The following is a 16819-nucleotide window of genomic DNA, read 5'->3' as shown; positions in this document are numbered from 1 at the left end:
TGGCTTAAATCAGAATCTGAACCCATCTTAGCTATCTGTTATATTTGTCGTGTTATATTGATGTAGGGGTTAGCACTCTTGCTTTTACAACAAGAAGACCAGGGTTTGCGGTCCAGGTTTCTCCAGGTTCCCTGAGTTCCTCCCACAGTCCAAAAACATGCAGATTTGGGGATTAGGCAAATTGGACACTCTAAATTGACTGTAGGTGTAAGAATGAATGGTAGTTTGTCTCTGTGTGTCCCTGTGATGCACTGGCGACCTGTCCAGTGTGTACCCAGTCTTGTATAAAGTACCTAAAAGGTGATACTTGAGTAAAAGTACAAGTATCTTACCAGAAAGGGACTTTGGTAGAAGTTGAGGTCACTTGTTTATAATATTACTTAAGTAAAAGTTTTAGAATATATGACATTTACTGTACTTAAGTATCAAAAGTCAAAAAAGTGAGGATTGAGCCATGGTAGTTCAGTGGTATAGCAAGTTGCCTTTTGACTAGAAGGTTGTGGGTTTAATTCCTGGCTCTGCTAGTCTATATGAGTCCTTGAGCAAGACGCTTGATCCCATGTTAAGTGAATATGAATGGGTGAATGGCAAAACCGTCGAGTAAAGCAGCTCATCAAGACTAGAAAAGCTCTATATAAATACAGACCATTGCCAACTATTCTTCTTCTGATTTTATTTGGTAGTAACAAGTAACAAAGATAGTTAGAGGAAATGTAGTTGAGTAAAAGTTGCTAGGAATATAAACAACAAAGTAAAGTACATGAATTTTGTACTAATTTAGTACAGTAACAAAGTATTTGTACTTGGAATTGGCACCAGCACCACTTGTGACCCTCATGTGGAGAATAAAGTGGATGTATTTGCAGTTTTTATAATGTATTTTACATATAAAAGTTCAACTTGCAAATGGAATTAGAAATAGCTACAAACCCTTTGTGCAGCACTGTCCTGGAACTATGTCAAATTGCATTGTACCTCTTAAATAGATAAATAAATAACCGATTACAACCGACAAATGATTACTCCTGTGGTTTCCAGTTGAGTTTGTTTTTTTTCTCAAACACAGTTGCAGAGTAGAGGTTGGACTGTGGAAGGAAGCTCCACGCTCGCATTAACAGATGCCACACACACAATTCACTATTCATGAAACCGTGGGTTGAAAAACAGACGGGTATGTGCTTCAGGGACTGTGATCAGACACTTGGAAGGACATTGCATGAAGTCAGCCTTTGTGGACGAGCTCCAACAAGATTAAAGTTTGCCAAAGAACATGCAAAAGGAAGTGGCGGCACACGCTTTGATCGGATTTAAATCAAAATGAATTTGTGTGGATCAGATGGGGTCGTGGACATGTTGGGACCACCACAGTAACTGCTGAACTCACTGTAAAAATGCTGCATCAGCAGATAAATGAGCGGGGGAAATGAGAAAGTCTTTGGAGTCATTTACAGTGTGTTAAATTGACTTCTCAAGTTGCATGTTACAGGTGAAAATCCCTCACCTCACTCTTCCTTTCAAAGTGTGCTGAATAAACTACGCCTTCAGTGAGCATCAAAACACAAAAGATGTTTTCACAAATGGCTATTTCACGTGACCTTGTGTCTTTAGTAGACGCCAGTGTTCCTGCAAGTGAAAGGCAAAGACGGTGCAGAGCACTCAGTGCATGGTTTGAGAGACAGACTACATTACAAATGGCCTGTGTGTGGGGTTTCTGAGATAAAATGCTGAAACACAGCATTGAACACAGGCTTGAAATGGAAGTGAAAGTTCTGCCCGTGATCCTAGTCAGAGCAGTATTATGTCCCGAGGCCTGGTTTCTGTCAGCATCCTTCATTTACCTGAGTGCACTTCACACACCCTGATTATTCCCATGGCTGAGCCAAACTGAGAGGGGATCAAAGGGCACAGCGCGCACACACACACACACATACAGAGAGAGAGAGAGAGTGGGCTTTTATTATGAGGTGAAGAATAGAAGCTGGCACAGACTGAAGGGACTGGGGTTCTGAGAACATCAGAAAGCTTCAGTCAACAAATGACCTCAAGTTCCTCAGCTGTGCACAGGCCTGCTCTGTGAAAAACACAGTATATACTCAGTGCTAGACGGAAGATGAACTCATATTTATATACACAGTGATAAACCGCACTTACTTGACTAATATACTGAAATGTTTCTTGTGTTTTTACATGGGATTTAATGTCTTCTTTACAACTTGTCCGGCACTGCACTATTTTTCCCACACCCTCTACAACAATTCAAAAGTCCTGTATATCACATGCTTCACAATGCACAATGACTGTGAAAATGGAAATAAAGGTCAGCAAAAGCATTTTAGCTGAGTCGTGTTTGGGCTTTCTGCGAGAACATTGTTTGTTATACAGTTAGGAGAATGATATCTTTGAAATGACTGACTCAGCACAATGTGTTGTTAACAGCTTCATACGTTCATAAATTATCCAAAATGACTGCATCGGAGGTTGTGATATTGGTTTTGGACACAAAAAAGTGGTCTCTTCCCATGCCTAGGTGTTTGTAAGGATTGTATTTAGCTGAACCTTTTACACTTCTTACTTGCTGAGATCCTCAGATGTCTCCTTACTGGTCACTTCCATATCTAGGTTGGAACTTAAGGGTGACAGAGCATCTTTAATCAGGGCTGTCTGGTTCTCTTATTGTTTTTCTTTGTGTTCTGTGTTTAGAAAGTTGCTGCATAAATAAAGACTATTCGTATTATTATTTTTATGATCATATATTCTGTGGCTGGTTCAAATGAACTTTGTTTCACTTTGCAGTGGAGACAGAAGGCAACAGCAACCAAAAATACCCTAAGAACTGCAGTGTGTGTGTGTGTGATAGAGTTCTGGCGCCCTCTTCCATTCAGTCATGTACAACAACAGAAAGGTGAAATTTACTTTATCTAATATCTCTATATAAATATATAAATTCACACACTTGACTTCAACCTGTGTGTGTGTGCATGCACGTGCATGACCTGTGTCTGTTGTCATTCAAAATTCTATTTATTTCTTTACTTTATTTCTGCTGCTGCCCTCCACTGAACATGTTGTGACAGTGTGTTCAACGCTACATTTCCCTTTAAATATCCTCTTGTGGTAAGTGACATCAGCTGTCACCTCAATCAGCTGATGTCCTGCAAGAATCTGACTAAAGTCAAAGCACACTAAATTACACTGAGAGCTGAAGGAAGTTGAATGATCGGACCTTCAAAATAAAGTCCTAATGTCACAAATCACTTTGAGAAAAGGTTTTCAGTGGGCCTTTTACATGACACACACCTTATTACACAAGGTGCATATAAAGACATTTATAACGAGCCTCTGTTTATAATATTTACTTTGTCACATTCTACCAAAATATATCTTTATACAACATAGTAGTAGTCTACGTATATATATATATATATATATATATATATATATATATATATATATATATATACACATATATATCTATATATATATCTATATATCTATGTATATATATATATAAACATAGATATATAGATATATTTTAATATTTGGTACTTTCTTAATCTGGCATGGACTAACTGTGTGACCACACAGTTTCACAATATCCTGAAATATCCTGAAACCACTGAGCTACCATGGCTCAATTCTAACTCCTAATAGTTTTACTTCTACTACTTTTTCTCAAGTCTCCCTACTGAACCTTGAAACAAATAAACTAAAACTACATTTATAAATCATCCAAGACCATTTTATTCTGAAAGTACTCTCCGGAAGTGCAGTGTGTGATTGTGACTTTTCACATGTGGCGTGTGAAGTCGTTAAGTTTGCGTGGCCTCAGCTGTGTGCGTGTTTCTGTCCCGCAGACTCAGTCACATATAATCCACAGTGACTCCTCCATCATCATCATCATCATCACTGTCCTTAGTTCGGATGGCCGTGTGTTCTCCTGCGGCTCGAAGCTCAACACCTGTCCCTCTGAACCGCCTAAAAACTGCGTATTTATTAGTGACCACTCGGCAGTGGTAGCAGTGACTCCACCATCGCCATGGCCTCTGTCACCTCCACCCCCGCCGCCGCCGCCTCCTCTGCCAGCCGCACCAGCCGCTCCACATCTCGACGCAGCGCGGCCGCCGCCGGCCTGGCCTCATCCAGGTGCAGCCCGACCAGCCTGTCCCGCATCCACGAGAAGGATGACCTGCGGCAGCTCAACGACCGCCTCGCCAACTACATCCAGCGGGTCCAGGAGCTGGAGAGCGAGCGGGCCTCCATGCTGGTGCTGCTGGAGGAGAAGGATGAATCGAAAAGCCGGGAGATGAGCAACGTGCGGCGGCTATACGAGGAGGAGTTGGCCGACGTGAGAAAGTGCCTGGATGGCCTGGCCGGGGAGAAGGCCCGCCTGCAGATCGACTATGGGAATCTGTGCGACGAGTTCAGGAAAATTCAAGCCAGGTAGTAGATTTACCGCAAGTACCGGAGTCCAGGCGGAAAAGGACCGATTTCAAAATGCAGTTTTGTTTTGTTTATTTATTTATATGTTTATTTCGGTCATGACATTTACTAGTTTGGTTCTAGACGCAAATTTACAGGAAAAGATGGGAGAGATTTCCACTAATACAGTGGTTCTTTAACTTTTTATACCAACTACCACATGAGGAAATACTTCAAGTAACAACATTATTGTTAGAAATAGACTGAGCAAAAAGTCAGCCACTGACTTTTCACAGGAGGCAGATTTACTCCCAATAACGTAATTTGCTCATATCATCATCCTCCTCTTCCTCACATATACTTCACACACTGGTATAGTGAAATTAGAGATAAGGTCATTCTTATTTAATACCACCAGATGAAGCTCGCGTACCACTGTCGGTACACGTACTACAGTTTGAGAACCATGGCAATACATTGAAGAACCACAGTGGGTCGGTTATAAATACACACTGAATCGGGTGAATCCTATGTATACCACCATATGACTGCGAAATGTAACAAGAATGTATAATCATTGTGACATTAACATGCAATATATAGGCCTTGTCAATATCTAGACTTAAATTCTGATTCCTGAGCGATAAATGTTCCATGAGTGATGCCAATTTTATGAAAATCTGTTTTGATGATGCAGGCAGTCAGGGTTTATTATAGCAGAACATATTCTAGATGTCGGTATTAAGCATTTCTGACTCGGGGTCAATGTTGGCACCAAACTCAAAGTAAACAAAACAAAGCATATCTGTATCAAAAAGAGATTTTTTGTTTGTTTGTTTTACAACCTGCTTAAGAAACTTGCCAAACTATTTCAGTAATCATACCGACTGCAGCTTCAATAACGCGCTGCATTATATTTTCTTTCTTTCTTACTCAGTTAATTTACCTCCTTTTTACTCTGCAGGTTCCAGAAGAAGGAGAGCGACCTGGCGAACGCGCTGGCTCAGTGGAGGAAAGTCGAGGCGTCTCTTAGCTCCAAGGATGTTGAATGCAGCAAGCTGACGTCTGAAAACAGAACACTGCAGGAAGACTTCACTGACCTGCAGGGCCAGTTTGAGAATGTACGAGCAAAAAAAAAAAGATGCATTTATTTGTACAATAGAGCGAACTACAAATGCAATTATACATTATCAAATGACCATGTTTATAATTACTGGACACTGTGTGCAGTGCATTCAGTGCCGACTATGTCAGTCTCTCTACAACTATACACTTATAAAAACCCTGAACTATCCATTTAAAAGTTCACCGTGCAAGATTTAAGGCACTTTTCCACTATACAGTTCTAGCATGGCTCGACTCTACTCGGCACGTTGTTTTCCATTACTATAGTACCTCCTCGACGCTGAATGGGTTGTGATTTGGCTCACGATTGCCAGCTTTCCCAAACCTCTTTTTTGCAAACTATCTCCCAACATGTGCTTCACAGCAGGGAATGAAAACACAAAATAATGCACTTTCTTATACACAGTTTTTGGAAATTTGTTTTAAATTGGCAATAAACTTAAATGGAAGCTTACCGAGCCAGTCATGGTGTAGATGCAGTGTGGGGCGTGGTGTTCTATATTTCTTGAGGAGGTTCTGTGTGTCCAGGTAGAGGGCGTTCTATCAGACACCAGGAACCAGCTGACCACAGAGATCCTGAGGAGGGTGGACATGGAGAACCAGGTGCAGACACTCCGAGAACAGCTGGAACTCCAGAGGAACATTAGTGAGCAGGTAACCCACACACGTGCAAGTGTATGCGATATATTCACCTCAACCCAAGTCAAATACCAACCATTGGCTATCGGTCTTTGGTGGTTGAACCACATTTTGTAGGAGATCTTGGAGATCCGCAGCCGTCATGAGAGCCGCCTGGTGGAGGTGGACTCAGGGAGATGCAGAGAGTTTGAGAGTAAACTGGCTGACACGATGAAGCAGCTCCGCCAGGACCACGAGTCTCAGCTGCAACAGTACAAAGAGGAGATCGACAAGACCTTCAGCTCAAAGGTGCAGAACTTAAAGCTCTATGATTATCATCATCATAAAACCCCAACTAACCCTTTAAGGGTTTGTTGTTTTTTTGGTTTTTTTTAGCGTAAGCTTCTAATTCACTGTATATAAATGTATCCTGTTAATACCGAGTTCTGTGTGCTTTAGTTGGAGAACGCCCAGCAGGCTGCATTTGAGAAGAATGATGCCATGTCAGCCACTAAAGATGAACTGGAGACCACGAAACTGAGAGTGGAGACCCTCAGCTCTCAGCTCCAGGTGTACCAGAAAGATGTGAGTTAAGTCTTCAACATCAAGATAGCTTTGCAGATATTAGAGTTCCAGCTGCCATGTTGGATGAAGGTTTGCTTATGTCATCGCATACATCGACTGGGTCAGGTTGGAGTGACTGTACATCCAAATTAATGGTGCGTTTCCAACTAATTTGATGCAGTTTATTAGCATGGAAAAACACAAATGATAAATAACTGACAACCACTCACCTTATCCTTAAGCTTCAGCTAACTGTTTATTGTAAAGTGCAACCAATTTGAACTACGACATAAACATATTAAGAATTTACTGGTCAAATCAGTTTCCTCGCTCAATTTTGGCCCAACCGTCTCCTTTTGTTCAGTGTATGTGATCACACAATTAATTTAATAATTAATTAATTTAATACTATTTTATGACTTCCTAGTATAGAAATTCAGTCATAACTCTGACATGTGCAAAACAACCTTACCACGTCCTTCCAGGAAAGTCTTGCTGCTATTTCTGACCAACATCAAAATGAATGCGGGAGAGGGCAATAACTTTACATTTAGTGGTCATCATGATGTAAAAATGTACATGTATGGAATCATCAAACAAATCTGTTTAAAACACTTAAAGACTTGCAGGGTAATCCTCTATGCATCTTCTCCCTCTGTTAGAAAATGGTGCTGGAGAGTCGCTACCAGGACCTGGAGAGGACTCTGGACAGGGAGCGGGAGCTTTGGCAGCAGAAAACGAGTCAAAAGGAGCAGGAGCTGCTGAACATGAGGAGCCAGATGTACAGTCAGCTGGAAGACTACGAGAACCTGCTGGATGTCAAGCTGGCTCTGGACATGGAGATCAATGCCTACAGGAAGATGCTGGAGGTGGAGGAGCAGAGGTATTAGACATCAGTCGAGCAAAGCATCGTCCAGTTTACTCTCTGCTCTTAGAGATGGGGTGGGAAAAAAAGAAAAGGAAAGACTTGTCTTGTTTCCCCACAGATTGCATCTGTCACCCAGTCCCTCCCAGCGTACCACCGTCCCCCGAACCCACGAACACAGCAGCCGCAAAGCCAGAGGGAAGAAACGCAAACATGAGGGAGCCACTGGCAGCTCACCTGCCTATAAGATGTCCAGTCGGTCAACAGACCATGGCGTTGTGAGCGTGGCAGAGGTCGACATGGATGGAAAATATGTCCGACTGAAGAACAACTCTGAAACGGTAGGTTTTTGTCTCTATTTGTACTTGTTACAATTGAGAATTTTGTCTCCTGCAGCTCTGGAGGTGCTTCGACAAACAGAGATAATCACCCTTGTGACATCTTAGTGATGTCATCAGGTGTTTTCTTAGCAAAGACTAAGACTGCACATTTATTCAGAACATGTTACATGTTCTTTTAAAGATAAATGTCCATTGAGGTGAAATTGATAAACCTTTTTACTACTGAGCAATTAAGTGAATCCACCACATTTTAACTGTTCTCTTCTCTACATTCCAGGAACAGTCGCTGGGAGGCTGGGTTGTTCGTAGGATTTACCCAGACTCTGGTGACATCTCCTTCCACATCCCCTCCTCCTGTGTCCTGACCGCTGGGCAGACGCTCACAGTGAGTAATCACTGACTGCATTAACTGACTGTGGAGACAGAAAACAGGACTCCCTTCAACATGAACATCCTGTCAGTTTTCTAAGGGTGTGTCTGTGTCCACTTGTCAGATCTGGGCAGCAGGAGCAGGGGTGGAGGCTGTTTCTGGCGACCTGGTCCTTCAGGGTCACAGGAGCTGGGGCCCCACCACCAATGTGAGGGTCGTCCTCCTCAACGCCAACCATGAGGTTAGGAATTTGGACTGAGTCACTCAGTGAAACCAGTGAGAATTTACAGATTTACTGATGTGGTTTTTTTTTTTTGTTTTTCAGGAGATGGCTGAGCGCAGTCTATGTATGCAGGTCAGAGGTGACGAGGAAGAGTTCGATGAAGAAATTGTCTCGGGCAGTGCCATCCAGCATTTTCGGAGACAGGTAAAATTCACCAAGACGTAAAAAAAAAAAAATTAAATATGATGTCTTGTGAATGGCAAGCAACGGTCACAACTGCACATGATGGGATGTGATGTGACCTTCCCTCTGATTCTGAAACAATAGCAACTGCACTTAAGAGCTTCAGCCCTGCAGCACCAGACTCTTATGAATATCTATTATTATCCAGCAATTGTGTCTTAAGCCTCCATTCCAACACAAAGTCATGAAGCAGTCCATGCCAGTGCCAGGCAAATACAAAAACACAGCCACTATTATCAGTGTCCTTCTGATAAATTAACAGGAACAATATGATCTACTAGAATATTCAGCCACTATAAATCACTACAGGGTGAAATTCCTTCACTGTTCCTTCACCTTAGCTCTTAACCTTTCATTTTACTATTTAGGCAAATGGTTTTGTAAGTGAAACCTGACTTCCCTTTTCACTTTTCTTTCCTGCTTTCACTGAAGCCAAAGAGAAAAAAGAAGTGTTGTTCTGTGTCTTGAGTGCAGAGCAGACCATAGGTGAGGAGGTTTCCCCTCTGCTTGTCTGCATGGACCTGCTGTGTTTTGCATGGCTTTTTTTTTTTTTTTTAATGATGTGATATATGCAAAGCTATAAAAAGATGTTTCATGATGCTGACTGAGATAAAGTTATTAATTCTGGTAATGAGGTCCTGCCCCCCTACGAGTGGGTCTAAAAAGTGTGGAATTAGCGTTGCAGTTTCAAGCCTCGGACCAAGTGTCACTGGTGGGCACGTAACAAAACGAATGAAGATATTTCTCGACTAAGGGGAAACTGAGGTTGGGAAGCACAATTTTTCAAAAAGAATAACCCTATTCTAGTAACATAAATCGGTGACGTATTCCTTTTTAAGTGTTTCTCCCTCTGCCATGTTAACATTAGGTGGTGATAAAGCCCACTTTCAGTGTGCTGATGCTGGGCACGTTGTGGTTAACCTATTACATCACGGACCAAAGCAACGCTAGTTGGTAGCACCAGTGTCGCCATTTTGTGTCTTAAGACCATCTGTTAATTTATAATTAATGCTCCTTCAGCTTAAATTTTGTATTCTGCAGCTCTGATTGTCTTTTCAGTTTTTCACTTGGGCCATGTATCACATATCACTTAGCCTGCAGTTCCCGCTTCAATTCATCAACATGCTAAACCTGTGATGTCTGTGACCTGCTGATGGAGTTACCGCTGTATTTAACCCCTTTTGACCCCCCCCCCCCCCTCACTAACCGCATGCTCATGACTAACCAGACTGTCTGCAGCACATGAGACCAGCATGTGTCCAATGAGGGTTATCGATGACATGTGACACTTTTTTTTTTTTTTTTTCTTTCTTTCAGGAACTTTCTAAAGAGGCGAGCTGTGCCGTCATGTGAATGCGTGTCCATTTTTCTGCTGTCCTTTGTGTCTGCCTGGAAAACTGGACTGGCTTTGGTCTGCTGTTGTCTGGTTCCAGTGTTTTCTACAGAAAACTACAGTAGGACACAGATGTGTTAGTGGAGAGCTCCGATGCCTTATTGAAACAGTATGAACCTCTGTATTTGTTTAGTCTCTGATTTGCACAAGACCAGATGTGAGCTTTGCCTTGATTTGATCTAATTTAAATGATTATTTAAATGTTTGTGTGTGTGAAATAAATGTTGGAATAAAGTTTTCTTAACAAATACAGTAAAGTCACCTGCTTTACATGTGTGGTCAAATGTCTCACTGATCATAAAAATAGAGAAGGCAAGAATTAACTTTAGATTTTTGGAAGTAATCTTAAAGATTACACACTAATGCAAAACTACTAATGGGTAGTATATTCAATGTGTGCCAATAAACCCTCAAATGTTTCACACTGGACCTAAAAGTCTGATATTTTAATGCTTTTGTTATCTCACCGTTGCTCTTTCCTAACCACAAAGTGTATCACTTTATAAACTGTAAACATTCACTTACTGCATTAAAGCATATAAAAACTGGGTCCTGGATTATTCTGAGTGATTCACATCAAACATCAGGAGTGTTAAAACAAATGTGATCTCAGTGTCTTTATTTCGTGGAACTAGTGAGTGTTTTTTTTAATTTTTTTTGACTTGGGGCCCAAAACAGCATCCAGAGAGCAGCAGTTCTGTGTGTAGGAGTGAGGTCAGAGAACAAAGGATCCACACTCGGGTAAAAACATGTCAAACATTGAGATGGATGGAACATCTCTGCTTCCACTGCTGTCAGGCAGGAACAGAAAAGTGAGGCTTCAAGAGACTTTAAACGGGACGGTAGGAGACAACTCTCTCATAGTTCATTGGTGTCGACAAGAGTCGCAGAGATAGTGATAAAGCCTCATCAGTTATAAACTGAACAATTAAAATATCCATTAACAAGTGTATTTACAAATCATTACAACAAACTACATTTCAATGTACATTTTTCATACTGTAAAAGAGGAATTATAAAAATATCTTACGTGTGAAGAATGACTCAATATTTACACATATGTTGTTTCAAAGTCTAAGTTTCCATACAAGGTTTTGTGGTTTAACAGTCACCCGTCTGTGTTCTGGGGCCTTGTGACTCACTTTCCTTACATGGGAGGTGTGTTGATTGTAGAAGAACGCAGCCCTACACCATTGTCTCTTTGTTGGTGGCTTTGCTCAGGCTGCTGATGGACAGAGTCTGATGGTTGTTTGTTCTGTGGCCGGACGAGGGAATCTGCAGTCGCACTCTCTGGTCCGTCTTCTTCCACGTCGCAAAGAGATGCATGTGGTAGCGCACGGATACCTTAGGACACAAATTATTAACATTTCAGTACGCTTCATTTCTAAAGTTCTAGACTTCACAGCTTAACTAAAACTTGGGTACACATTCAAAGTTAGTTTTATTTTTTGGATTTGAAGCAAACTAAATATTTGAAGGACTTTGTAACTGTACCAACAAAACTGTACTTTATTTATATTTCTAGCAACTTTTACCTCAGAAGAAGAAGAAGAGTTGACAATGCTCTGTATTTATATAGCACACTTTTCTAATCTTGATGGGGACAAGTTTCTTGCTCAGGGACACAAGCAGGACCAGGAATTGAACCCACAACCTTCCAGTTGAAAGACAGCTCGCCATACCACTGAGCTCTACTTTTACTTCTAAAGCAATTACTTTTGTAATTAAGTACAGTTAAGGTCATATACTTTAAACATTTGTTACAAAGGGACTGGTGATTGCGACGAGCCTACAGAGCCATATGGTGAGAGCCTGAGAGTACGTACCACAGTCCAGAAGACATAGATAGTAAACAGAGCCAGTGTGAGGACCATCAGCCCCAGGGCCTCCATGCCGTTGGTGTAGTAGAGGTCCTTCGCTCCTTGGACACACAGCCACCCTGACAGGCTGGCCAGTGGTGTGATGAACAAGAAGCACACCGTGTCACCGCACAGCGTCCTCCTCTGCTGCTGCACGGACGGAGCACACAACCACTGCAGGGAAGTACAAGTACATTGTGGACATGCTGCATCAGGACAAGAACGGTGCTGTATAAACACAGACTGCTTACCACTTTTATCATTTTGAACCACTCTGACCAGGCATCACAAAGGGCATTTCCACACATAGAGAACCTGCCCCTCATTTTCTTTAACCGTTAGAGACGGCTGAGTGTGAAGAACAACCATACTACATTCAAAGTCACTTAAATAACTTTTTTCCCCTCATTCTGGAGTTCATTGTCAAGTCCAGTGTGTCTAAGTAGTGTAGGAGGGCAAATGTCTAAATTGTCCAGGAAAGAATGATTATTCTCTTATTTGAGACTATTTTGTGTTCGCAATATTACATTTATATTCCGATCTACATCCATTGTGTACAGTCACCTCAGTTTCATATTCTGTATTCGTGTTATTACGTGAGTTACTGTGCATGTGTGCGGCAAAGCCTGACAGCAGGTGTATGCTGGTCACTGTGTGGTTTAACCTGGCAGGTTTTAATCAGCAGATTACTCGCCGTGGCCACACATGCAGCAGAGGAAGCAAAAGGGCCGAGTCCTGTCCTCTGCTGAGCAACGAGGGGAGGAAACACCATCTAATCTGGCTCTCAGCCTAAGTGGCTTTAACGGCAGAACAGGTCCAGCGAACAGCAGCAGGTCCTCCAACATGAAGGCAGCACGACGCTCCTCCCACTTTCTGTGACATCTGCTCTCTCAGTGAGAAGAAACTGCAGATTATCTTTACATTTGAATTTGCAAGTCAGCATGACCCAGTTAAAGGGACAGTTCAACTTGTCTTAAGTGTTGTTGTGTGGGGCATAGCGCAGACTGCACTGTGTGCACCTCCCGCACAGAAAGACACAGGCACTAAAAACCACTTGAGAAATTATTGGTTTTTCTGAACTATTTCTCCTTTTTATGTCAACTGTGAAACATGGAGTTAGAGGAAGTCTCGCATGCATTTGGTTTATTTAGGTGAGTGAACACACTTACACACACACTTTTAGCGTGTATAACATTTTCATCAGTTGCTAAAATGACAGAAACACAAAAATTTGCCATAAATAAGGCTGCAAAGTCAGCATTATTTAAAAAGGTCCAATATGCAACATTCTGCCTCACAAAATAGCAGGACGCATATTTATCCTGTAAATATATCACTTGTAAGTATTTGTGTTTAACAGTCTGGCTGTTGCATTTGAGGACCTGTCAGAAATGCTAGACCCTGTATAATATGCTGCATCCAAATGTCCTGTATGCGATGTGTATGGTGCAACAATAAGCTCCTGAGGTCCACATAAACACAGCACTAAACACAGGTTTGTGATGAGCTGCACATGGGATGCAGTTGCAATGTGATTGAGAATAGAAAGAGGGCAAAAAGTACTGAGCATCAAGTATATCATCTTTAAAAGAGCACATTTACATGTTTAAGCTCCAGATATTTATGTTGTCACCATCGTTTCTTCTTCCATGATTCTTTTTTGACTATTAAGGCTCAGTGTAATTAGCTTGTGCTTCAGCCTACACCTTTTCTGTCTATAATTTTTTTCCTTTCTTTAATTTATTTATTTTTAATGTCAAATTTTTGTTGTTGTGGACCAAAATAAACTCATCAAAATGAATACATTACATGTTAATGTGAGTAGATATCACTTCTAAATCCAAATGCCTTTGTTTTAATCAATATAAAGTGATTGAGACTGCTGTGTGATGCAGGTTCCTACCTCGGTGAGCGGTTTTGGCATTCGCTTTAGTGCAAACTGGTGGTGACAGAGTTCACAGTGGCCGCTGTTGGAGGTGGTGAGCCATTGCTCCAGGCAGGCGCGGTGCACCATGGCCACGCTGCCGGAGCAGTCGCAGGGGGACAGCAGCTCCCCGGAAGCCCCGTCTTCATGGCAGATCCTGCAGAACGGCTCCTCAGCACACACACTGCTACACACAAGAGACAGTGGTCATGTCAAGAGGACAGTGGTCTGCAGATGTCAGAGGTCACCTGCAAACTTTGACCTGTTGTGTGAAAGCCTGTTGCTATGCTTATTATCTTGTGCATTATTTCAGTCAATGCTCGGAGTGAATCTTTTGAGATTTATGAAAATAAACATGACAGAAATATACAAAATACCACACATACCAGATTGCTGATGGGGAAAACTAAAGTTTTTTTGCATCACCTGTTGAAGTTGTTTCAGTTTTGCCATAAGATGTGGTTGAACATTATTATTATTACCACCTCTTTTTCACAGAGATGCAATAAATCTTTAGATTTACCTGTCGGTCAATGCTGCACATTCCTCAGTGGGAACATCTGTGTGATACTCTGCCACTTCCAGGTTGCAGCTGTGGAGTTCCTCCTCTGGCATGATTAACTTGACCCCTCCCACAGGACTCAGCACCGATGGGCCATAGGTTTCCTCTGCTGTCATGTCTGCTACACAAGGGGCCATTCAGTCCTCACATCTGCATGCACACAGAGAGAAAGAAATAATGCAAGAGCTGAACCCTGAAACTGACAGACTCCCATCAGAATGAGCATTGTGCTAGGTGAAAGGACACTCGCACTGCTGTGCAACTTGAAACTGAAATTTGTGTCACATTCTAAAAACACGGCTCACTCAAAACACCAGAGTCCATAAAGAATATCCGTGATTTTACATCATACCTCACAGGAGTTGTTGATCCACAGCTGCCTCCCTCACTAAGATCAAATACAGTTATTTGTGGTCAGCTAACTTTGTGTTGTTTGTAATCAACTCTTACTACAACGTCAGACTGACGCATCAGCCCTGATGAGACGTGACATGTTCAGGAGCAACTGGCTGCTGTCCATTCTCTCCATGGAGGAGGAGCAGTGGGGCTGTGAGCTCCTTTATCTGACAGGCTGTATAGGCAGAAAAGTGTGTGCTAACATGATACTGCAAATGCTCTAGAGCTCAAGTGGGAATATGTGCACAAACTGATAAAAGATTATATGTACAGTACATGTACAGTTTTTTTTCACAGTGGTGACTTTAAACGAGTTTCACTGCTGTTGTCTATAATATTTATATTATCTTTTTTATTATCTTACATCATCTTCTTTAAGTACATTTTCAAAAAATAAATAAATGAATAATGCTAGGTTCTTCCTGTGACACTTTAAACAAAATACCTGAGCTATCCCTGTAATATCAATCAATTATGGTTTGAATGTCACAATTTATCAGAGTTTTGTTAGTAAATCTTTCCAGATTATAAAACCACACTTATACTAAACACAGAACCATTTCTATGACCTTTCAGGGTATTCACTTTATTAATAAGCAGACTGAATACATGGTTTTCAACTACAAACTAATAACTGTACTACTAACTACTACCAATGAAGACAAGTGTCTAATGCAACAGACTGAACACTGCTCACTGCATTACAGAGTTTATTTCACCTCATTGTAAAAAGAATAAACACAAACCAATCAGTATTCTGGCATTTTGTTACAAAATCTCTGAGCTGACATTTGACCTTTGCTGATTTTCTGTTTTTAACACCATGAATAAAGAACACCACCCTTAGTTCTGCAAATAGATTCTCCAACAGTGTGCAACAATGTGGAAGACTCAAGTGAACAAACACAATAATATCCAGTTATGTTCACACCAGCACAGGAACCACAACATTGACAGCAAACACACACACACACACACACACACACAGCATGTAAGCCTTCACTCCGCACCTTGTACACAGTAACTTAGTTTCTAACAGTCGTCTTACCTGTTTACCTCTGCTTCACATCCATAAACACTGTGTGGGTACATGCGTATGTGTGTGTGCGTGTGCTCCCCTGCAGTAACAACCAAACATCCCTCTCTCCTTCTCCGTGTTGACCACAGAGTCTGCGGAGTGTGTGGAAGCGTCTCCTCCTAAAGCCTGCCAGCAGATTAGAGTAGCTGTTGGGCGGTGGTGAGAATAGTGAGGGATTAGACCGTGGGGAAAGTAAGGGCTGGGCCAGACAAATGGAAATCACATCAGAGTGAGTTACACCAAGCAGGAGCAGCACCTCACCATATCCCCTTAATCCTGTTAGGGGGCAACCAGGCATATAGGTGGCAGAGTGAGCCTTTCACTGGCCTCCCAGCTCCTGTATGGTAATGTAGGCTGGAGCTGTTCTCATGATGAGGAGGGACCTGCCACTGTGTTGTTGTTGTTGTTACTGGGTGTCTGTAGAGAGAGAGAGGAGCTCATCAGTCTTTGATTTATATTACTAATCAATAGTCTGGCTGGCTAGTCTGTGTCAATGGAACTCTGCTTTTGTTAATTACAACTTAAATGTTCCAATTAGAATTCATTTCCTTTTGTTTTTATGATCCTTTAGGAAGTTGCTTACACTTGAACCAGGTTCAGTGTAAATAGAGAAGGTACAGCATGGACTGGGATTGTCTGCTGATGCAGCATACGTGTGGCAGAAACCTTTAAATTGACAGACTTAATCTGCGTTATTCACCCTACTCTTTCACCCCATCATCGTCACTGCACATTTTACAGTTTGACTTCTTTCATGTAAGCTTCCAGAAGTTTATCTTCTGCCTCAATCAGTGAGTTTATGACTTTAATGTTCTTTGATGTCATTTGTATTAATGTAA

General features: G+C 41.7%; 2 protein-coding genes across 3 annotated transcripts; one reads left to right on the top strand and one right to left on the bottom strand.

Annotated features, from left to right (window-relative positions):
* Positions 1-3822: 3822 nt before the first annotated feature.
* Positions 3823-10597, top strand: lmnl3 (lamin L3). Of its 2 annotated transcripts, XM_058630351.1 has the most exons (12): positions 3823-4440; positions 5384-5540; positions 6073-6198; positions 6301-6471; positions 6622-6747; positions 7389-7609; positions 7713-7932; positions 8210-8317; positions 8427-8543; positions 8628-8729; positions 9201-9254; positions 10086-10597. In XM_058630351.1, exons 1-11 carry the CDS (start codon positions 4037-4039, stop codon positions 9234-9236), a joined length of 1788 nt encoding a protein of 595 aa, XP_058486334.1. In that variant the 5' UTR covers positions 3823-4036; the 3' UTR covers positions 9237-9254; positions 10086-10597. The 2 variants fall into 2 exon arrangements, with proteins under 2 accessions (XP_058486334.1, XP_058486333.1); XM_058630350.1 differs by lacking the exon at positions 9201-9254 and having other exon boundaries at positions 3824-4440.
* Positions 10598-10894: 297 nt separating this feature from the next.
* zgc:158785 (uncharacterized protein LOC791214 homolog) lies at positions 10895-16389 on the bottom strand. Its single transcript, XM_058630352.1, has 6 exons — positions 16242-16389; positions 15951-16126; positions 14468-14656; positions 13924-14131; positions 11988-12194; positions 10895-11505 (listed from the first exon to the last, which is right to left on the bottom strand). The coding sequence occupies exons 3-6, from the start codon at positions 14641-14643 to the stop codon at positions 11347-11349; spliced, it is 750 nt and encodes a 249-aa protein (XP_058486335.1). The 5' UTR covers positions 14644-14656; positions 15951-16126; positions 16242-16389; the 3' UTR covers positions 10895-11346.
* Positions 16390-16819: the final 430 nt, after the last annotated feature.

Source organism: Solea solea, chromosome 5 (assembly GCF_958295425.1).
Source record: "Solea solea chromosome 5, fSolSol10.1, whole genome shotgun sequence".
NCBI classification, from domain to species: domain Eukaryota; kingdom Metazoa; phylum Chordata; class Actinopteri; order Pleuronectiformes; family Soleidae; genus Solea; species Solea solea.
This window is presented reverse-complemented; position numbering and strand designations above follow the sequence as displayed.